Below are 24,277 nucleotides of genomic sequence, written 5' to 3' on the forward strand. Positions count from 1 at the left end.
ATCAGTCTGTTTCTCGTGGCGCGGCAGAATCTGGTTCGCGAAGGTGCACGAACGAGGGTCGCGAATGAAGTAAGAACAACGGAGATAGCTGTTGTTCAGGCTGTCTAATTGGTCGAGCCGTCAGACGCTGTTAGCGTACAATTACCAATATTTCAAAAGGTTTACTTCCTATGGAATCGCATTTGTACCTTCTCACATGTAGCGAAAACTTCTAGCTACTTCTGCCATACAAGCAGATGTGTCAAGGGTGGAGGCAAGGTACAGGACTGCGGTGATAGTGCATTGCACCCAGAGCATGAGCTACACAACAAAATGAGTTTTTGCCACTGGCGTTCTTTCTTGTTCATATTCTTTTCTTTGATAGTTTAAATTAAGAAATTTAGCGAAAGGAAATCTGCATTTTTAGTGATGGAACCAAAATTTCAAGTTATAAAAATTTTTTTGAATTTCCAAGCAGTTGAAAGGAAGATTGGCGAAAAATAGCGATTTCGGAACCCAGCTATGATAAATTTAGATTCTAGCATAAATCACCTTTAGTTGTTGCTTTGGAGTTTCATTACAGGGACCCTATGGGTGCCTGGTTAAAAGCTGAGCTCATTACCGAGGTTTAATTCTTGCAGTTTCCTTACCAGTGAAGCATAGGAGTCCTTTATATCTCACAAATCTGCCATTCAGAAGAACAGCAAACACCTAGAGGGCATGACAAGTGCAGAGCTGCCTCTAAAAAAAACAAAAAAATACATTCGGTCATATCTATAACAGTGTCTAATTTTTTTTTTCCACTAGTATTTGACGTTTCGTCGAGAAAGACGAAACATTTAACATGAGGTCAATGAGATTTACACAGCACATACGCAAGAGCATTACTGTTGTAGAGCATGCTACATGATTCTATCGTCACATAGGTAAATAAATGAGAGAGACATTAATGCTCGTTTCTAAATTATTATACACTGGTATATTCCTTTCATGTTACCACATAAGATGCCCTGTACGCTTTGACATTTTCTTCATGGGAAAGTTTCAAGGTCTCTGTGGTCATTGCACTGTTGTAGCTGTAAAAGTGAGCTCATCATGCCGTATCCCAGAGGCACGCATGTTTTTTTCGGCGGGGCTTCAAACCGGGGGCAAAGGTTCCACTTTTTGTCACTTGCAAACTGCCTCATGCCCGACGCCTGCACATAATTTTTCTAAGCCTGTGAGGCTTCAGACTGTCTACACTGATGCCAGCACCTACAGAAGTGTTTTTTTTTTTTTTTTTCCTCTTGGAGTTGGGCCTCGTGTAGAACAAAAGCAAGATCAGGGGCTGTGATAAAACTTCGGTTGGGCCTAGTTGGTTCATGATTGTGTACGGAACTGAAGAGCGCAAGCAGAAGACAATCCACAAAGAAGAGCGGGGCCTTATGGTAGAGCATCCGCGTCGTGGTCGGGAGGTACCAGATTCGATCCCTGGTGCCGCCGGGTACCCATCGGTTTTTCAATGGGTACAAGCTTTCCCCCGGCCTGGTGCTCGGCTCTTTGGGGTGAAATGTTTGGGAAAAAAAGGGCCACTTAATGGGTTTTTGCCGCACAAGGCGGACTTATTGTTGTCCGATGGCGGAACTGCCACATCAGAGCAACTATATTAGCCCCTGTCCTTGTGTTCTCTTCTTCTTCTTTGTGGATTGTCTTCTGTTTGCACTCTTCAGTTCCGTAGAAAAGCAAGATCAGGGGTTTTAATCTTTTTGACCATGCCCAAGCTCTGTTGTGGGCTTCATTGTGTTATTTTTTTTTTCTTATGAATGTTTGGTACATTTCTTCTTGATGGACACAAAGGAATAATTGGATCAGTCTTTGTTCATACTAGATTTTATGCATATGCTCTTGTTATGCAGACATGCATTCTTGTGTATTATATGACAGAATTTTACCTTCTATTACGCATGCATTGTACAGCTTTTTGTATTATAGTATTTGTCCCAGCCTGTATGTAATGGAGCAAGAACCAGTGAGGGTATCAGCGGCTTTTTCTCTATTTAAATCGCTCGTAGCGTGCACTGCATTTATGGCTGTTCAGGTGTGGATGGGGTTAGTAAAGTAAGCTTCTAGTTTATTGCAACCATTGTTTGTTTGAGGCAGCAGCAGTGACATGCTTGCCAGACTGCAAGGAGTGATAACTGCATCACATAGAATTCCATAAGCAAAGGAAAACTTCAGATTCTGATGTTCCTTCAAACTCAAAAGTATAGCAGTGAAATATTCCTTTTTCAAATAGTATGCAGCCTAATTTTGTTGTAAAGAGCGGCACTTGAAGCACTAGTTAAGTGCATGCTTCATTGGGCAGACGTAAACAAAATATTTTGAGGAGCTGTGACAGCTGTATAGAAAAAAACTAAACTGTATCCTTTTTTCCTTAGGCATTTGCGTTGTGTGTAACTTATCCTTCATAGAGTTTGTGCCACTCTCATCCATGGCACAAGCTGTGGAACGTCCTGGGCTACCGCGAGTGTCACGTGGAATGTAAAGATCTAATAGAGAGGGTGGGAGCTGTGTGGGAGCTCTGCCTATGACATCACTTTTACCAGTTTCAAGGCCCTCATTTGTATAATTTGATAACAAATGTAGGGAATATTAGGGCCTCATTATGAGATACATACAAAGGGAGCCAGCAGCCGTTGGCACCAAACAAACCATCTATTCTTTCTTTTTTCTTGGTGTTTATGAATGTTACTGTGTAATTGTGCAAGTAGCAAATTAGACAGTACAAAACACTTTTTGCTAGTGGCAGGTTTGGATCCTACAATTTTCACTGTTTCAAGGGATGAAACCACTTTCACTGCTGCCATTTTAATAAGAAAGATGCCCAGCCAGTTGCATGTAATTATCTGATTATCCGATCCCGCAACTGCAAAATATTCTCACAGTTTTTTTCCAATGCCACCAGGTTTTCATTGGGTGCAGGCTTTCTTTCCTGAGAATGGCTCACAGAAATTGTTTACGTCACCTTATCATATGTTGGCCAAAATTTCATTAGCCATAGTATGGTCCTTGATAGACTGTTTTTCGTCCCCTGTAATCAGGTCTCCATCATTATTGCTTCACTTCACTTTGAGATGCTCTGGTCTGTGCACAAGTTTTCAGTCATCGCATTTGAACCCTGTGCTTTGGCGTAAGGGAATATGCTAATACCTGGAGTGTGATAAATCCTGTGACCTTGCCTTCTACAGTACTTTCTCATAATGCAAAAACAGCATTTTCGTAATGACATAAATATCGGCATTAGGAACTGTGCACCATAGGCGAGCCACTTGATTTTCAGTGTGGGGGGCATTTCTCAGTGCCAGGCCATAGTGATGACCTTGTTTTTGTTCTTTCTGTTTTTGTCTTGTGTCATGCTTGTGTTTCCTTCCTCTGCCCAGTAGCCAAAATACCTCTCAGCGTAAGTTACTTTAATGAAAAGTAGTGTTTTGGTAGTAGTGCTTGTTCTGCTTTTGGATAAGGTAAAAATCTTGATCACCTTCTGTATTTTGTTTAGCTGCCGTCTGTTATGGGCATTTTGGCATATTGTCTAGAGGTGCGCGAATGTTGAAATGTTCTAATACGAATATATCAGAAAAAACGCCATTAAATATCAAATCTAATGTCGAATATCTGGTGAGAGGAAAAGAAATTAAAATTAAAAACCGCAAACACTGGACGACTCTTTTATTTCAGAATTTCTCTTGGTACGTTAAATGAAATTATGCTATAAATGCACAAAGGTGTATAACCTACAGGGAAAAAACACCCCTTTTTTTTTTTCACAAAATGTTAGTAGTGCGTCCTATACAATGGTGCGTCTTGTGTGCATTTTATTTTTCTTTCGCACAATGTTCATAGGTGCACTTTATCACGAAATGATCGCTGTATCGACTTCAGGAATTACAATAGCTATGTTCGCATCATGAGCACATGGAGCATAAGCAATATTAAATGCCAAAAGATGGCTCCTCGTTTCCCTTTCCACACTGCCAAAACAAACCAGGGAAAAACGACAGACTTTTTCAGTTGCGATTTGCAACATTGTTTGGCGGCTACTGCTTAACTATTCCCTACTTCATGCGTGAGCTTTGACAAATGTCAGAGCAATCCAGCACAGCAATGATCAGCACAGTGATTATGAGTGCGAAGAAGATTCCTCTATGCTGACGCGAGGAATTGGTGTGCTTTTTTTTGATAGTGCATCTGAAAATGAAGCCTTTCAATGATTTCGGTAATAATAATGTTTTGCTGCTCTCACTATGTGACAGTACTTTCAGGTATGAGTGTTGTTTTATTTTAGGGCGATAGCCTTTGATGGCTATCGCTCACTAATTGTGGCTCACTAATTGTGTCCGTCCGTCTGTAACACTTCCATTACGTGGGAGCTGGCAGCTGACATGGCCGAGCACTAACTGGACGTTGGGCTTCCTGACGTTACATTTGGCAGGAGCTGCCAACTGGGGTCTCTCCTTTCACATGGGAGGCCAGTGTGGGAGGGTGATATCAGAATCAGCCTGACAAGACCTTTGCATTCACATTACACCTAGGCCACGCAGGCACATTCATACGGCTCAGTTATAGCGGGGCTTTATATGCTGGCTTTATATTGCGTCATAGTGAAGGTGGGAGTGAAAATAGAGAGAAAAAGGTGCCGAAGTAGAGGGCTTTGGACCACCACGCGATAGAAGCTTTCGCCTCATCGCCGTTTAGTGATCCAAAGTGCCCCCTAGAACTTTTTCCTCTAATTAGCCATAACGAGTTTTCTTTTTGACACAGTGCGTTTTGCGATGCTGGCGCAAGCATGTATACTCAAGTCCTATTGTGCTAACCCAGATAAATTGAGATGCATCTGATGCACCAAATTTTTTCTTGAAAGCCTCTAAATATGGTGGGTGCTTCTTATGCACCGATAAATATGGCATAAATTTATTGCTGATGTGGTAACTTCTTATTATTTTGTCATTCAAGAGAGGAGCAAAATGTCTGAACCAATTCCTCGAATTATCGAATGGGCTTGAAAAATAACTGAAAACAGTGCCAAAAACTATTTGCATCGCAGTAATTTTGTCATGAATACCTGCACGAGGGATGTCCGCATATCGAGTGAAAGCAAAGTAGAAATGCTTTTTTCCCAGTTTGTTCAAGTGCTTTTGCTTTGTGCGCAGTTTAAAGGAAGGCCCCTCTTTAAAAACGGCCTTGTCACGTTCTGAGGATGTTTCACTGCACAGTCCATATGCTCAAGCACTGTGGTGAAGCGTGCAGCGTAGGAAAACTGTGAATTGAAACATTTTTGGTGTATTTGGTAATTTTCGAATACAAGCGTTCATTTTGAATATTCTCCCAACCATAATATTATCTCAAGAAAAACATTTTCAATGCAAAAGAGGCCCTCAAGTATTCACAAGTAATTACGTCTGTATATATGCTTCTGCAGTCATACGAGTTGTCCAATTTGATTCCCAGTATAGGCTCCTGAGCAACCATTGGAGTTGCCCTTTGTTACATATTATACTTATTATAATTTTTTTTTTTTTTTTTTTGCAGGTTCACCACTACTCAGAGAGCCATTGCTGCTCACCTTCCCTCACAAATGAAAGGCAGCTGGTTCAAGAGGTTCTCCGCATCACCTGTTATGCCTATTGCATATTCACACACTGTGTCAACATTTGCTCTCCTTTTATTCCTTTGCAGTTTACAATATGTGTCAATAGTCTTTTGCACATATCTATATCTTGCATGCTTCTATGTAACTTTTCCAGCTTTAGATAGTTCTCTGCCATTTTATTCTCTCATTCTTCAGACATTCTGACCTAGTTTTTGCGTTTTGTGGCTGTAATCTTTATACATTGCCACTAAGGCAGTTGGATGTGCTATAGAAGGGAAAGGCAAGATGCTTGAGTGTTCTGTGATGTAATGATGTCTGTCTTGCTTGTGCCCACTTCTAATATAACTGTTCACCGCTCATGCAGTTGTGGCTAATATATCTTATTTCTTTTTTTTAACAACCCCTTTATTGCGTTATAAAATTTGAGATCAGCTGGCTGTGTATTGCAGTCATCCACACACATCCCAAATGCAGCATAGTGTGGACTCGAAAAGCACTACATTGGTAGCTCTACTTACTTATTCGGGCTGGTTGCGAAAAATCTCTATGTATAATATATATATATATATATATATATATATATATATATATATGTTTATATATATTTAAAGTTGCTAACACAATTCTTGCACACTACTTCTGTGGACGTAGTTTGAAACCAGTGTGTTTGTTTTCTTATTCTGGTATATTCTCAGTTCATTAGGTGTCTGTTCATGATTGGTGTATTTTACAATTACACACATGCAGAAATTAAGGATTTACAAGCAAGGTATTTATAACATGAGATCAGCATGCACTCTTAATGGCATCTGTAGCTCAGTACAGTTTTCTTTTTCATTCTTCTCACACCTTTCCTTCTTGGTGTACATGTGCACATTATGCTCTGTTTTTTAGGTATGGTTACGTTGATTAAAAAGTTAAAGCAAGGTTGAATTTAGTAATTTTGTTGTGAGCAATGTTGCTGTGCTTTTTTTAACATTGCAGCTGGTGTTGAGTGAAACTGCATTTAAATATCCTGTCTTGCTATGCTGGGATATTTAATGAGCTGTCTTTGTAGAATGTAGATTGGTTCATGGAATGGCATGGGGCCCTTTCACCTCTAAATGTAATGTTCACTGATATGCTTCATGGGTTTTATAATTCTAAGAGTGTAAGGTGCTAAAGACGGTGTGTAATTCATGGTTAGTGCTATATTTCTAAACTGCATTGGGGCTTTCAGCGTTTCTTAATGCCTAGTGTTTTGACTGTTATCGTGCATTTGAGACATGCTAGCAATAAGTCGGATCATCTTTTACCTCAAAACCGAATTTAGTTTTTGTGAATTTTCCACCACATTTGCCAATAACATAAGGAACTGCCCTTGAAATATCCTTATCATTTATTAGTCCTTCCTGCGAGGCGGGCCAGCTGTAAATTATGTGATAGTCATGCTTTCATGCCTTCTCCTATTGTTCAGGCTCACTGACAAATGACAGCCAGAGCAGCTCACTTCTTCAAGAGAAACCACCTGGAGGAAAAAAGCGGTACTTGTGCCCTGAGTGTGAGTATGCCACAGACAATCACGGTCACTTCAAGTACCACCTGGGTACACACTCTGGAGAGCGACCCTTTCAGTGCAGCCAGTGCACCCAAGCCTTTAGAAGGAAGGTCAACCTAGAACGTCACCTTCGCATTCACACAGGCGAGAGGCCATACCAGTGCCCCCATTGCAGCAAGAGGTTTGCCTCAGCAGAGTACTTACCTGTGCACATTCGCTACCACACTGGTGAGAAACCCCACAGCTGCAACCTTTGTCCAATGGCCTTTGTGACCAGTTCGCACTTGAATAAGCATGTACGAAGCCACAAGGGAGAGAAACCATTTGCATGTCGTTTTTGCTGTGCGACATTTGCATACAGAAAAAACCTGAATTACCATGAAAAGAAAAATCACCTGAACTAACCAACTGCCCTGTGAAGTCGTGACAGTTTTGGTATCATTTTTGGCAAGTGTGCAGGTTGCTGGACAATTTTGGAGCAATGTGAGATGTACCTATTCTGCCAAAGAGACTTCTTTTATCCGGTTTTCATATCTTGTACATTTTAACTAATATCTTATTATCACTAACTTCCTCCTAACTACTTTCCTTCTGTCTGTGTATGTGAAAATGAGCGTAGTATTCAAAGTTTATAAAGGTGACATGTCATTAGAAGACATCATTTTGTGAACTGTGCAGCAGCTTTTTTAAATCAAAGTGTATAACCTGGGCAAAACCCTAAATATACTGATTTGAAAGGTTGGCTTAGCTGGTATTCATCGTTAAAGAAAGGTATTCATCATGCGGATAACAATGAAGGAAGAAGAAAAGAGCACAGTGAATTTAGGATTAGTTTTCCTGCTTGTTGTCTAGTTTGAGCTTTTTAAGGATGTGGACAAACCTCTCTTGAGCATGGAGGTTTCATGTCAGCTTAGGTCTCATTGAGAATCTCCCCCTAAGTTTCTGCTACGCATCACTTCGGCAGTAAGGCTTTGCAAGTGACCGTCACAAAGCTTATGTTAATCTTGTTTTTAGTTTGCAGTTTCCAGGCACCTAATCTGGCCTTGTGCCCATTTAGGCCTATCCACTTTATTCGTAGCAACTGAGGACATTCTATAAATGGAGAGCTGCCCTCCTGGGCGTCTTGGGCAGGGCAGCTTGTCAGCTACATCAGAATCGGGCAGCCATACCTGGTCTAGCTGCAGTTTTTTGTTCAAATGTTTGTTCCTTTCCATAGTTCCTGGAAGTTACTTTAAAAAGGACCGCGTTTTTGTACCTTATGCACGTGTCTCGTTTGTAAAAAATGTGTGAGATGTCTCTCCAGGTTGTTTTTAAGAGCATTAGTTCTCTGCTGAAGAACGGCAGTTAAGATGAATTTACTACAAACGTGTGCTGTTTTTGATGTCATGTCTTTATTTTAAAAGCAAATTGCTTTATGCTCCACTGTCTTAGCCATTCTTTTTCTGAAGTGCAAATAGTGGTTATTGCATCTACATTTCGAATCTCGGAAGTTAATCCTTACAAAAAAAGCTTGCTATTCTTTGTACGTCATCTGCTAGCGTTCTTTCTCTGACAATGAATAATCAACTCGCCCTGCAACTTACACTGCCGTCAGTAGGTTCTTTTTTTTCTATGTGGCTGTGAGTGATGTGAATTTACAGCATTCTTTTTCTGTCTGTGTTGGTACTTTGCAAATGGGAGGAGCTTATTTCTATCGAGGTGATATGATGCAATAATTTTGAATTTTTGAAAATTATGACGCTTATCTTACCTTGTCGGATGACCTTCTAGCTGTACAAAAGTATATGCGCCATTGTTTTTGTATTCCCCTGTGTTCGGTTTCATTCTTTTTGTAAAGGGAGTTATGTAAAACTCTTTCAATGACACTAATGTTTAAATTTTCAATAAATGTGGTTGTCCTCTTTTCACATCATTGTCTCCTATGTCCTTTCTGTGCCATATCAACTGACATGAAATGCTGAGTGGCATTGAACTAGTATACTTACCACCAAAATTATTGTGAATGAAATTTCTCAAGTGAAAAAATTTATATTTTGTTTTTAATCATGGCCACTTCTTTTGGTTTGTGGCTGGATTACTGAGCATATGGTTATTGGGTTGTGAGTTTTTCTTGCAGATAGAGATGTTGGAGGTATCAGAGGTGTACTCTGGGAGTATATTGGGTGTAATAAAGGATTGTCATATGTACCTCCTTGTTGTAGAATTCGCATCCTTGTGTAAATCACGAGGTTGACAAGCTGTCATCTAGTATTTGTGCTGTCAATACATGTTCCTGATTGATCTTGTTTAGAAATAACCGGCTTCATGCAAAGAAGTTTGTGTAATCTCGTGGGCTTCATTTGATTCTCTTTTTATGGAAAATATCATGGTGTGGATAGCGTGATTTCCCTGGAAGTTGGTAAATGTCAGATAGTGCTGGGTATGAAGCAACGTTTTGTTTAATGGAGTGCTTACAAAGGTATGGTATGAATTTTATTTGGGTAACAAGAACACATTTGGGATGTACACATTAACCCGAACTCATAAGTCATAGAAATTGCTAAGCACAGCTCTTAGACACCCGTTTCTGGATTGCAGATCGTCGCCATTTTCGGTGTAGCAAACCAGCTTCCAACCATATCAGGTATAAGCAGAACGCAATGCCATCTGCCACGGGTTGCAGGTGGTTGAGAGAAGAAATGAAGATCTCGCACATTTGGGACAAGGGAGGAGAGAGAGAAACTTGTGTGTCCTAATGACCTAAGCATTGTGGTGAGAGTGAAGGAATGTGCAGTTGGTTCTGGGCTGCCATGGGAAGCACCCACAGGGTGGCCACCAAAAAAGAGTAAGGCCAGTGGACATTTCTTGACTCTGTTTTATTTATTTATAAGTACAGGGTGCTTGCTCCTCTGTCCTGAGGGGTGACCGTCAAGCGGCGCTGGAGCTTTTTGTTTGATGTCGTAGGTGTGCTAACATGCTCTGGCTGAGTTTATGGATTCGCTCAGAATGATTGACAGGGTGACTGGAAATTGAGGACCAGTAGCATGTTCACTTCCAAACTCTGTCGCTCTGCATATCGTAAGTTTAGCTAACCCCATACAGGAGTACAGTAATGCCATTTCACACATGGCATCGGCAGCAGCTTGTGAAAGCAATCCCGGCAATTATTTTTGAGTTCTTTCTGAAATTACCAGATCTGCATTCTAATGTGGTTCTCAAGGACATTTTTTTAATTTGAGTATACCTTTGCCCGTTCGATCAGTTTTCCTGCACTGCTCTTTGCATAGCTACTGCTCAATTCATCCTCTTCCTCTCTGCCTTTGCCATTCCTCATGGAGGGGGTGGAGGCAGCAATGAAGGCAAGAGAGATTGTCCGGTTGGCTGAGGATTTCGATGCTGTCCAGGAAAGAGAATTCTAACATTGTTTCAGAGCTCACATTCCTGGATTGAGGAATGTCGCCGTCGGTGTAAATGCTGGGCAGGCATACGCCCAGTTCACTATCTAGGGGCAGCATTGAAAGCACGCTAGCAGTTCTTGAAAGTTCTGGAATATGAGCTGCCACTGCAATAATTGTAGACGCTGCAATTAACGACGTGACACTACCAGTGGATTGTATGTTGGTCATGTGACGCTGCACATGTAAATGAAGGGAAGGCTGACTGTGTGTAGCTTTAGTCTTTTTGTTCTTTGTTTTGTGCAGGACTAATATGTTACTGTCTAGAAGTGTTTTCTTCTACTGCAGTTTTAGCCTCTGTAAAATTTCATTCTGGCTGAGGGATGTATACTACATATAACCAGAAATAGGGTGCTGTGACCTTTAGTTGAGCAACGTCACAATGGGCTGTGCACGGGGTTGATATAAAGAAGGATAGATGAAAAAGTAAGAGAGGAGGAAGGAAAGAAAGACATCTGGCTACACTGATCAGCAGCGGACTGTACTTTGCCTGGTCTGGCAACAGGTGCTCTAGTCTGTCAACACTGGCAGTCGGAGCATGGGTACACCAGACGAAATTGTGCCCCGAAGGCTGTAAAAATGGTCAGCTGTAATAGAGGTCGTCTTTGTCGCGGTTTTACTAAATGAGTAGACTCTTGAGTTCAATTCTAAGCATTATTCCTGAGGCAGAAGTGATCAGATCATCTTGAAAAGTTGCAACATAGGTGCTTCCAGACTGCTTCTCCTGCATGGGCTCTTTTTTTTGTCCGTGCACCGTGGCGTGGACCGTGCACCGTAGACCTGGCGTGACGTAGTATTTCTTTCGCAATAAAACTAAACTGTTTCTCTTGCATAGGAAGGGTCACTTATGAGTTTGAGCCCGCAAAAGTAGCTGTGCATTGGTTGTGTATCGACAAGTCCACTGCACAAAACGAGTGTGGAGCGTGAAGAGTGCTGTTTATTTGGCACCCATTGCGGGCATCTCTTTGGTGGCGCTCTGTTGCTCGCTAGGTACCGGCTCGACTACTACAAAATTAGTTAACTACCGATTCACCATCCTTCCTTTAAAGCTACTCTTTTAATGCAAAGAACAGATAAAGAACTATTCAATTGAGCTGTTGAAAATATTCATCATAAGTCAGGCGCTGCCGAGGTTGAACAGTTCCTGTTCTGCCTGGGTACACATTCACTAGCACGTGGCTGTTTCCCATATGCCTTCGCCGGAAGATTGGGTATCAGGCGGGGTGGACTGATGTTGTACATGGTCTGGAACTTTGGCCTCGGCCACAGGTTCTGCTTCAGATGCATCCAGGTCAGCCTTCTTGGGGTCTTTTCTCTCCACAAAGGTACCTCTCATAGGCAGGAGGTGTACCATGTTGCGTCATAACTCATACCCTTCTTCGGTTATCACCAGCGATGATCACGGAGCCACTTCTTCTATTCCCATTGTCCTTGTCCCTCAGCTATACCATGTCGGCAGTTTGCAGTGGCTGCAGATGCCTTCCTCCACAGCAGTCTTGCTTGCGTTTGACCGGTTGAGCAGGGATATACGATGCTAAGTCTGAACCTCAGCCTCTGGCCCATGAACGCTTGAATACCGACCGTCTTCCAAGGGCGCAGACCTGTAACTCTGTAAGGCAATCCACTGATGTCTTGTTGAGAATACGTTTTACAATTTACGCCGAATACAAACGTTCGTTTTGAATGTTCCCCCAACCATAATATTGTCTCAAGAAAAACATTTTCAATGCAAAAGAGGCCCTCAAGTAATCACAAGTAACTACGTCTGTATATATGCTTCTGCAGTCATACGAGCTGTCCAATTTGATTCCCAGTATAGGCTCCTGAGCAAGCTTTGGAGTTACCCTTAGTTACATATTTTACTTACTAATATATATATATATATTTTTTGCAGGTTTGCCACTACTCAAAGAGCCATTGCTGCTCACCTTCCCTCACAGCTGAAGGGCAGCTAGTTGAAGAGTTTCTTCGCGTCACCTGTTATATCCACTGCATATTGACACACTGTGCCAACATTTGTAGGTGGTTGAAATATCTGGAATCCTCCACTACGGCGTCTCTCATAGCCTCAGTTACCTTTTGACGTTAAACCCCACAAACCAAACCCTCTATTCCTTTGCAGTTTACAATAATTGTCAACAGTCTCTTGAACATATCTATATCTTGCATGCTTCTATGTAACTTTTCCAGCTTTAGATAGTTCTCTGCCATTTTATTATCTCATTCTTCGGACGTTCTGACCGAGTTTTTATGGCTGTAATCTCTATACATTTCCACTAAAGTGGTTGGATGTGCTATAGAAGGGAAAGGCAAGATGCTTGAGTGTTCTGTGATGCAATGATGTCTGTCTTGCTTGTGGCCACTTCTAATGTAACTGTTCACCGCTCATGCAGTTGTGGCTAATATAGCTTATTTAATTCTTTTCTTAACAACCCCTTTATTGCGTTATAAAATTTGAGATCAGCTGGCTGTGTAGTGCAGTCATCCACACACGTCCCAAGTGCAGCATAGTGTGGACTTGAAAAGCACTATTGATAGCTCTACTTACTAAATCAGGCTGGTTGCAACAAATCTCTCTCTCTCTTTCTATATATATATATATATATATATACCGGGTGTCCCCAGCTAACTTGAACCAAGGGTTACAAAATAATGTATTTGAGGTAGGTCAGTGAAACCAAATGCATACAACTGCCAGCCTGTTTGCGCACTACAGGCAATTTTTTGTTTTGCAGTTACTTAATTAGCTAATTATGTTAATTTCTCTAATTTTTTAAATATCGACTTTAGACCAAACATGTGAATTGGAAAGTTGTAGAGCACCTTCAGAAACCCCAATTCCATTAACTTCGATAAAGAAAGTCTCACGTGTATCTTTTTTTCCGGGCTCAGAAGAAAGCGCGCGAAATACAAATAATACCACGTGACTAGCGCATTTGTGCGCCGCGATTGTGGTGCTCTCAGTCGTGGTTTGAGCGAACCACATAAGCTTCGGCTGTGACCCGATGGTCCCGTTGTAGCGGCAGGCAGAAATGTTGGCGATGGTTCGAGCGAGCTCGAGCTCGCCCGTCGCCACCGCGATTTTGGCCAGGCCTGCGCACCGCAGCAGCCTACATCACGGCAGGCGGATGGCGATAAAAACCGGCAAATGAAGGTGCAGCGCTAATTTTAGTCGAGTCACATGATGTCATCTCGCCCCTTTACCCAAGCCTGTATGCGCAGATTCAGTGGCTGATACCTTATCGCTCATTCGTTTGTCGTGACGTTCGCTGATGGGAGAGAAGGAGGCCTTGTTAGAATGTCGGTGGTGTCGGCTCGCCGCTCTCGCTGCTACTGCACCGTCACGTGGGCCGGCTGTCTCACGCGGGCGAAGAAGCCATCGCAGGCATATCGGCCTGCCGCTTTAACGGGGCCAAGAAGACACGGCCGCAGCTGATTTCGTTCGCTCCAACCACGACTGAGAGCACCACAATCGCGGCGCACAAATGCTCCGCGCAGGCACAAATGCACGTCACGTGGTATTATTTGTATTTCGCGGGCTTTCTTCTGAGCCCGGAAAAAAACGATACACGTGAGACTTTCTTTATCGCAATTAATGAAATGGGGGTTTCTGAAGGTGCTCTACAACTTTCCAATTTACAAGTTTGGTCTAAAGTCGATATTTAATAAATTAGATAAATTAAAATAATTAGCTAATTAAGTAATTGCAAAACAAAAAATTGCCTGTAGTGCCCAATGAGGCTGGCAGTTGAATGCAATTGGTTTCACTGAGCTACCTCAAATATATTATTTTGTACCCCTTGGTTCAAGTTAGCTGGGACACCCGGTATATAAGGAAATAACAAGAAGAATACGATTGGGATGGAGCGCATTTGGCAAGCACTCGCAGATTATGACTAGCAGCTTACCGGTATCACTCAAGAGGAAAGTATACAACAGTTGCATCTTGCCTGTACTCACCTATGGGGCTGAAACGTGGAGGCTTTATAATCCAGTATACATTTTATACACACCCTGCTTTATAATCCAGTATACATTTTATACACAATCCCATATACTAGCTTTTTGTGCGCGAAGGACTAAAGATGAACTTAGGGCCAATGGCACACCAGTGGTGCCGATGAAGTTGCTTTTATTTTCCAGCAACATGCACTTTCTCGAACCGTTAAGCGTCATTTTACATGGCTACAGCTCTACAGATCGATACGAAAAAGCTTTGTTAGGAATGATAGCACTTTGTTGCAGGGCCGACATGTGCAGTTCGAGGAGCCATCACAATCCCCTTTCTATCTCTCTGTTGAGGCATCTGTTTGCCCTGCGCATCCTCGAAGGCCATAAAGAACCTCCTCTCTCAAAACCCAAAGCTAGCGCAGCCGGCTAATGGTCGTCACCTAGATTGTGCACACTAACACGCAGCGCTTAGTGATGGCCGGATGACAGACCTGCAGGACATGGGGGGGGGAAGGGGGAATGCTTCAGCGATATAAGTGAGGGAAAAAGACGACCCAAGCGGCTGGCAAGCTGTTAGGCGGCACCGTCTGCGGCAATTAGTAAATCTCTAAATTCTCACAGCATGCATCATCTACCTCAGCATATTGATTTCTGTTGTTCAAGTAGGAGATTGCCCAATTGGTGAAATATTATCCTGTTACATATGGTTCTCAGATGAGTTACTTCAGCATATCACAAAACTAAAATAGCTAGAGAGCTGCTCTCATGTTTCCAACAGCAAAGGGTCGTAACCCTATGGAAGTATTATAAAAGTGTTTCATTGTTCTATTTTGCTGGTTGAAATATTGGTAAACAGCATTTACTGTAGCACACATATTTGCCTATAGAGTGCATGCAGAGGGCAGAAAGATTATTGTACACTCGGTTGCTTGTAAAATTTGGTCATTGGTAAAAGCATGCTGCATTGTTGTTTTGTGCTCACGGTTATTAGTGGTCATATCGAGAAAAGATATATTTTTTAAAAGGACAAAATTGTATTTCGAGACCCCACTTTCTATGGCTGGTCATGGCATGAAAGTCATAATGTGTAAAAAAGGGCACCTGGTGATGGGAACGTGTAGTGTATGTGGCCACAGTGGGACACTTCTGCCCTCATCTAGTGGAGCATAGCACGACCTTGCTTTCGGAATTCTGCTAACTTCCGACTCGTCGCACGCTTTGTGTAAAACATGAATAGAATGTCAGTGATTAGAATGAGTGTAACAGCTTTATCTTCATGACCGTGCCCTAAACTTTGGTCTGCCTTTTTTTGTGCTTTCTTTCAAACAGCTTGGTACTTCCTGCTTTGTGGGTTATAAAAGAATATTTGGGTTAGCCTGTGGTGTTACTGCATTCCACGCATCAGCTCTTTTAATGCAGACATGCATTCTTGCGTTCACACAGTAGACTTTCACCTGCTTTTATGTGTGCATTGTGCAGTTTGTCTGGGTGATCTCTTTGTCCAAGCTCATCCTTAAAGGGCCAGCAACCAACCTTGTTAGAAGCTTATCCTGTACACAGTATGAGATGCAAGCAAATGGAACCAACAGCCATGATGCCAAGGAAAGTAGTATGATTTCTTGGTGTTGACAAAAGGCAAGTAAAACAATTGGGACTAAAATCGATTAGAAATCAGAAAGAAAAGCATGCAGCTGGTGAGATCTGAACCCACGACCTTTGAATTTTGCCTCCGTTGCTCATCTGATGAATCCTTATATGGCGACAGCTGCCGAGTATCCTTTTTTCTTAGGGATTTATTTTGTGTGTAACCTATCCTTCAGAGAGTGTGTGCCACACTCATCCATAGCACGATATGTGGAATGTCTTGTGTTACCGTGGGTGTCACGCAGAATGTAAAGATCTTACAGAGAGGGTGGGAGCTGTGGAAATTTTCTTGATCTACCTGTAACATCACTTTTACTACTTTCAAGACCATCATTTGTATAATTTGCTAACAAATGTTGGGAACATGAGGGGTCCGTTAATTAATAGATACACAGGGAGCCAGCAGCCGCTGATGTCAAACAAACCGTCAGTTCTTTCTTTTTTCTTGCTGCTTATGAATGTGACTACATAAATGTGAAAATAACAATTTAGACAATGCAGAACACTTGCTGCTGGTGGCAGGTCTGGATTCCACTATTTTTACGGTCTCACCATATCCGACTGCTTGCATTGTTGCCATTTTCATTAGATGCCTTGCCAGTTGTGTGTGATTATCTGATTATCCGATCCTTTAACTGCAAAGTGTTCTCACATTTCTTTCCAATGCCACCAGGTTTCCAGTTGGCGCAGGATTTCTTTCCTGAGAATAGTTTGCAGAAATTGGTTATTACACCTTATCATATTCTTGTCAAAATCTCATTAGCCACAGTATGGTCCTTGATCAGACTGTTTTTCTTCCCTGTAATCAGATCTCCATCATTATTGTTCATTTGACTTTGAGATGCACTGGTGTATGCACAAGTTTGCAGTCATTGCATTCGAACTCTGTGCTTTGGTGTAAAGGAATATGTTAATACCTGGAGTGTGATGTGCGGAGTGTGGAGCTTTCGCCTCATCGCAGTTTAGTGATCGAAAGTGCCCCCTTGAATTTCTTTCTTTTATTAGCACATAACGAGTTTTCTTTTTGGCACAGAGTGTTTCGTTCTGATTGTGTAAGCATGTATACTCAAGTCCTATCGCCCTAATCCGGATAAATTGAGATGCATCTGATACACCAAATTTTTTCTTGAAAGCCTCTAAATGTGATGGGTGTTTCTTACGCACCGAGAAATATGGCATAAATGTAATGCTGAATGTGGTAACTTCTCATTATTTTGTCATTCAAGGGAGGAGCAAAATGTCTGAATTACCCAATTCCTCGAATTATCGAATGGTCCTGAAAAATAACTGAGAGCAGGGCCAAAAACTATTTGCATCACAGTAATTTTGTCATGAATACCTGCACGAGGGAGGTCCGCATATCGGGTGAAAGCAAGGTAGAAATGCTTTTTTCCCAGTTTGTTCAAGTGCTTTTGCTTTGTGCGTAGTTTAAAAAAAGGCCCCTCTTTAAAAACGGCCTCGTCACGTTTTGAGGATGTTTCACTCACAGCCCATGCGCTCAAGCACTGTGGTGAAGCGTGCAGTGTAGGAAAACTGTGAATTCAAACATTTGGTGTATTTGGTAATTTTCGAATACAAACGTTCGTTTTAATTATTTTCCCAACCCTAATAGTACTGTCATAAGAAACATTTCCAGTGCAAAAGAGGCCTGTTTCAAGTAATCACAAGTAATTTCGTCAGTATATATGCTTCTGCAGTCATACGAGTTGTCCAATTTGATTCCCAGTATAGGCTCGTGCGCAACCCTTGAAGTTGCCCTTAGTTACGTATTATGCTTATTATAATTTTTTTTTTTTTCAGGTTCACCACTACTCAAGGAGCCATTGCTGCTCACCTTCCCTCACAACTGAAGGGCAGCTGGTTCAAGAGGTTCTCCGCATCACCTGTTAGCTGCGCAATGTTCTGACGTCACCGCCAATCCTTCGCCATTCCGAGATTACGACCCTACTGCACGTACAGAACTTCACACCGATGCCAGTGGTGTCGGCCTCGGCGCCGTCCTCGCCCAGCGCAAGCCTGGCTTCTCTGAATACGTTGTCGCCTACGCAAGCCGTGCTCTTACCAAAGCCGAGACCAACTTAGCAATCGTGTGGGCTATAACGAAGTTCCGCCCTTACTTATATGGCCACTCTTTCGATGTAGTTACAGATCACCACGCGCTCTGCTGGCTCGCGTCTCTCAAGGATCCGTCTGGCCGTCTCGGGCGCTGGGCTCTCAGGCTTCAGGAATACGACATCCGTGTTGTGTACCGCTCTGGCCGCAAGCACTCTGACGCCGATGCTCTTTCTCGGTCACCGGTGCGTTCGCCTAACTCATCATCCCCTCCTGAAGCCTCTTTGTCAGCACTCACCATTGAGGATATGCCTTTCGAGCAACGACAAGATCCTTGGGTTTCTAACCTGCTAGATGTCCTTGGCACTCCTTCCGCGGCTATGCATCCTCGGGCACTCCGCCGACAGGCCTCCCATTTTACCATTCGAGACGGCCTGCTCTACCGCAAGAACTACAACTCAGATGGCAGAAAATGGCTTCTTATCATTCCGCGCCACCTCTGCTCCGAGGTTTGTGCCCACCATCACACTGACCCGCAAAGCGCTCATGCCGGCCTCCTAAAAACCTATGATCGAATTCGTCAGAGGTATTACTGGCGGGGAATGTACAATTTCGTACGTCGTTACATTCGCTCTTGTACCGCCTGTCAACAACGCAAGATTTCTCGCCACCCCGCTGGCCCTCTCCAGCCTTTACCGTGTCCAGCTCGCCCGTTTGATCGTGTGGGAATCGACCTCTATGGTCCGCTACCATGCAGTGCCGCTGGTAATCGATGGGTCATCTCTGCCGTCGACCACCTGACCCGTTATGCGGAGACTGCTGCACTTCCCGCAACGACAGCCCGAGAGGTAGCCCATTTTCTCCTGCACCACTTCATTCTTCGACACGGCGCCCCTCGCGAACTACTGAGCGATAGAGGTCGTGCCTTTCTTTCCGAAGTAGTCCAAGAGCTTCTGTCGGCTTGCAAATCGATACATCGGACTACAGCCGCGTACCACCCGCAAACCAACGGCCTCACGGAGCGTTTCAACCGTACGCTTGGGGACATGCTCGCAATGTATGTTACATCTGAATCTGGGAGCTCCAACTGGGACCAGGTACTGCCATTCGTAACATTCGCGTACAACACTGCCACCCAGGCAACAACTTGTTTTTCGCCCTTCTTTCTCTTATACGGCCGTGAACCATCTTGTACTCTGGACACAATTTTGCCATACCATCCAGATGCCTCTGAGTACAGTGCTTTGTCCGATATTGTACAGAAGGCTGAGGACTGCCGTCAGCTAGCTCGCACGTTTACCTCCAACACTGGCTATCGCAAAGATCAGCATGATAGCGATACCCCTGCTCCGACGTTCCTGGCTGACAGCTTCGTTTGGCTATGCGTTCCTGCCACCAGCAAACTAGAAACGAAGTACCACGGACCTTATCGCGTCTTGGAACGCACATCCCCTGTTAATTACATCATCGAGCCAGTCACCCCTTCTTCCGACCACCGCCGCCGCGGCCGTGAGGTTGTCCATGTTAGCCGCCTCAAGCCGTATTACAACCCTCTGGTTGTCCCTTCCCCGTGAGTCGCCAGGATGGCGACTTCTTCACGCGGGGGAAATGTAATGAAGACGAAGAAGAAACAACCCTGCGGCATCACCATCGCCACCATCGCTGGTCTCCAGCGCCCATCTCTCTCGCGCTGAAGCTGTTCCCTGCGGCTGGTATTCCGATCCCTCTGTGCCCGAGTCACTGCCAGCGCTAGACGTTCAGGCCATCTATTAAATCCACATTTCAGTGTATTTAAATTTGCTAACACAATTCTCATAGACTACTCCTGCGGGCATGCTTTGAAATCAGTGTGCTCTTTTCCTTATTCTGGGTAGTTCTGTGTTCATTATACGTCTGCTCATGCTTAGTGTATTTTATGATTACATACATGCAGAAATTAAGGATTTACAAGCAAGGTATATATAACATGAGATCAGCATGCACTCTTAATGGCATCTGTAGCTCAATAGAGTTTTCTTTTTCATTCTTGTCACACCCTTCCTTCTTGGTGTACATGTGCACATTATTTGTTGCTGTGTTTTTTAGGTATGCTTACGTTGACTGAAAGGTTAAAGCAAAAGTGAATTTAGTGATTTTGTTGTGAGCAATGTTGCTGTGCTTTTTTTAACATTGCAACTGGTGTTGAGTGAAACTGCATTTAAATATCCCGTCTTGCTATGCTGGGATATTTAGTCAGCTGTCTTTGTAGAATGTAGATTGGTTCCTGGAGTGGCCATGGGGCCCTTTCACCTCTAAATGTAAGGCTCACTGATATGCTTCATGGGTTTTATACTTCTAAGAGTTGATGGTGCTAAAGACGGTATGTAATTCACGGTTAGTGATTTTTTTCTAAACTGCATTGGGGCTTTTAGCGTTTCTTAATACCTAGTGTTTTGACTGTTATCGTGCATTTGAGACATGCTAGCAATAAGTGGTATCATATTTTACCTAAAGACCGAATTTAGTTTTTGTGAATTTTCCACCACATCTGCCAATAACATAAGGAACTGCCCTTGAATGTCCTTATCATTCATTATTCCTTCCTGTGAGGCGGGCCACTTGTAAATTATGTGATAGTCATGCTTTCATGCTTTCTTCTATTGTGCAGGCTTACTGACAAATGTCAGCCAGAGCAGCTCACTTCTTCAAGAGGAACCACCTGTAGGAAAAAAGCGGTTCTCGTGCCCAGAGTGTGGGTATGCCACAGACCAGCACAGCCACTTCAAGAAACACCGGGCTACGCACTCCAGAGAGCGCCCATTTCAGTGCAGCCAGTGCACCCAAGCCTTTAGTAGGAAGCACCACCTAGAACGCCACCTTCGCACTCACTCAGGCGAGAGGCCTTACCAGTGCCCCCATTGCAGCAAGAGGTTTGTCACATCGGATTACTTGGCTGTGCACATTCGCTACCACACTGGTGAGAAGCGCCATAAATGCAACCTTTGTCCGATGGCCTTTGTGACCAATACGGAATTGAATAATCATGTACGAAGCCACAAGGGAGAGAAACCATTTGCATGTCGTTTTTGCTCTGCGACATTTGCATACAGAGAAAACCTGAATTGCCATGAAAAGAAAAATCACCTGAACTAACCAACTGCCCTGTGAAGTCGTGACAGTTTTGGTATCATTTTGGCAAGTGTGCAGGTTGCTGGACAATTTTGGAGCAATGTGAGATGTACCTATTCTGCCAAAGAGATTTCTTTTATCCTTTGTTCATATCTTGTACATTTTAACTAATATCTTATCACTTACTTCCTCCTAACTACTTTCCTTCTGTCTGTTGATGTGAAAATCAGTATAGTATTCAAAGTTCATAAAGGTGACATGTCATTAGCAGACATCATTTTGTGAACTGTGCAGCAGCTTTTTTAAATCAAAGTGTATAACCTGGGCAAAACCCTAAATATACTGATTTGAAAGGTTGGCCAAGCTGGTATTCATCATTACAAAAACGTATTCATCATGCTGACAACAATGAAGAAAGAAGAAAAGAACACAGTGAATTTAGGATTAGTTTTCTTGCTTGTTGTCTAGTTTGAGCTATTTAAGGATGTGGACAAATCTCTCTTGAGCATGGTGGTTTCATGTCAGCTTAGGTCTCATTGAGAATCTCCCCCAAAGCTTCTGCTACGCATCACTTCGGCAGTAAGGCTTTGCAAGTAACCGTCACAAAGCTTATGTTGAGTCTTGTTTTTAGTTTGCAGTTTCCAGGCACCTAATCTGGTCTTGTGCCAATTTAGACCTGTCCACCTTATTCGCAGCAACTGAGGACACTCTATAAATGGAGAGCTGCCCCTCTGGGCGTCTTGGGCAGGGCAGCTTGTCAGCTACATCAGAAAGGGCAACCATTTCACTGTATTTTTCCCAGTTTAGCTGTAGTTTTTTGTTCAAAGGTTTGTTCCTTTCCATAGTTCCTGGAAGTTACTTTTAAAAGGACCGTGTTTTTGTACCTTATGCTTGTGTCTCATTTGTAAAAAAATGTATGTGATGTCTCTCCATGTTGTTTTTAAGAGAATTAGTTCTCTGCTCAAGAACAGTGGTGGAGATGAGGTGAATTGACCACAAATGTGAGTGCTTTTTTTGATGTCATGTTTTTATTTTAAAAACAAATTGCTTTATGCTCTACTGTCTTAGCCATTCTTTTTCTGAAGTGCAAATAGGGGTTATGACATCTACATTTTGAATCTCGGAAGTCAATCCTTATAAAAAAAAGCTTGCTATGCCTTGTGTGTCGTCTGCTAGTGTTCTTTCTCTGACAATGAATAATCAACTCGCCCTGCAACATTCTCTGCCGTCAGTAGGTTATTTTTTTTCTATGTGGCTGTGAGTGACGTGAATTTACAGTTTTCTTTATCTGTTTGTGTTGGTACTCTCCAAATGGGAGGTGGTTGTTCCCATCTAGTTGATATGATGCATATCTTACCTTGTCCGGTTGACCGTTTAGCCAAACAAAAGTGTGCTTCATTGTTTTTGTATTCTCCTGTACCCTGTGTCATTCCTTTTGTAAAGGGAGCTATGTAAAACTCTTTAAATGCCTCTAATGTTTAAATATTCAACTAATGTGCATGGCATCTTTCCTCATCATTGTCCCCTAGGGTCCATTCTCTGCCATTTCAACTGACACGAGATTCTGAGTGGAATTGAATTTGTATACTTACCACCAAAGTTATTGTGAATAAAATTTCTTAAGTGAAAGTTTATATTCTTTGTTTTTAATCATGGCCACTTCTTTTGGTTTTTGGCTGGATTACTGAGCACATGGTTATTGAGTTGGGAGTTTTTCTTGCAGATAGAGATGTTTGAGGTACTAGAGGTGTACTCTGGGAATATATTGGGTGTATCAAAGGATTGTCATGTGTACCTCCTTGTAAAATTCACATCCTTGTGTAAATCACGAGGTTGACAAGCTTACATCTTGTATTTGTGCTGTCAATACATGTTCCTGATTGATCTTCTTTAGAAATAACTGGCTTTATGCAAAGCAGTTTGTGTAATCCTGTGGGCTTCATTTGATTCTCCTTTTATGGAAAATGTCATGGTGTGGATAGCATGATTTCCCCGGAAGTTGGTCAGTGGCAGATTGTGCAGGGTAAAAAGCAACATTTTTGTTTAATGGAGTGCTTGCTAAGGTGTGGTATGCTATACTATTTGGGTAATAAGAACACATTTGGAATGTGCACATTCACCTGAATTCATAAGTCTGAAATTGCTAAGCACAGCTCTTAGACACCCATTTCAGGATTGTACATTGTCATCATTTTCGATGTAGAACGCCAGCTTCTACCCATGGATGGTATTACTGTTTTTCTGCGAAAGTGACGATCAACGCAAGCGAACTAGGTTAACGGCGCACAGTAGTTTCCCTTACTGAAATAATTAACATACAAATTAACAACCCTTTTACATTTGGTGCTGCCAGGAATGTGCATCGACATGAGATGCATACTACTGGTCATGCTTGCCGCTCGCATACAGTGGTATGAGTTCTCTGTTCCTTGAAGTGGTGTGACTGGCGTCCTCGTGACACTCACACCTTTCGCAGCCACATACTGTGCTCATCTTCCCAAGCCTGTCTGTATGCTTGCTGGCGGTGTGGCACAGCGAGGAGCGTAAAATATACTAAAGAATCTTTTACTGGAAATTTCAGCGCAGCAGTTACAGGGAAGAGACAAGAAGAACACAAACAGAAATGTTTGTATGCTTTGTTCTCATCTCATCCCTGTCGCTGCTGCGCTGCAATTTTGAGTTTGCAAAACCAACCACCCCTCCGGGGTGGCGCAGTGGTTACGGTGCTTGATTACTGTTCCCAAGCACGCGGGATCGAATCCCGGCCTCGGCGGCCACGAAAAGCAAGGCGCCCGTATGCTGTGCGTTGTCAGTGCACGTTAAAGAACCCCAGGTGGTCGAAATTTCCGGAGTCTTCCACTACGGCGTCTCTCGTAGCCTGAGTCCCTTTGGGACGTTAAACCTTACAAACCAAACCAAGCCAAAGCAAAACCAACTAGCCGGTAA

General features: G+C 42.9%; 1 protein-coding gene across 1 annotated transcript; it reads left to right on the forward strand.

The window, feature by feature from the left end:
* Positions 1–1,340: 1,340 nt before the first annotated feature.
* LOC146176664 (uncharacterized) lies at positions 1,341–22,965 on the forward strand. Its single transcript, XM_084581353.1, has 6 exons — positions 1,341–1,406; positions 7,031–7,543; positions 16,007–16,086; positions 17,972–18,056; positions 19,758–19,935; positions 20,871–22,965. The coding sequence occupies exons 1-6, from the start codon at positions 1,341–1,343 to the stop codon at positions 21,353–21,355; spliced, it is 1,407 nt and encodes a 468-aa protein (XP_084437479.1). The 3' UTR covers positions 21,356–22,965.
* Positions 22,966–24,277: the final 1,312 nt, after the last annotated feature.

This window comes from Amblyomma maculatum, chromosome 10, assembly GCF_055883805.1.
Source record: "Amblyomma maculatum isolate TAMU_Amacu chromosome 10, ASM5588380v1, whole genome shotgun sequence".
NCBI lineage: Eukaryota > Metazoa > Arthropoda > Arachnida > Ixodida > Ixodidae > Amblyomma > Amblyomma maculatum.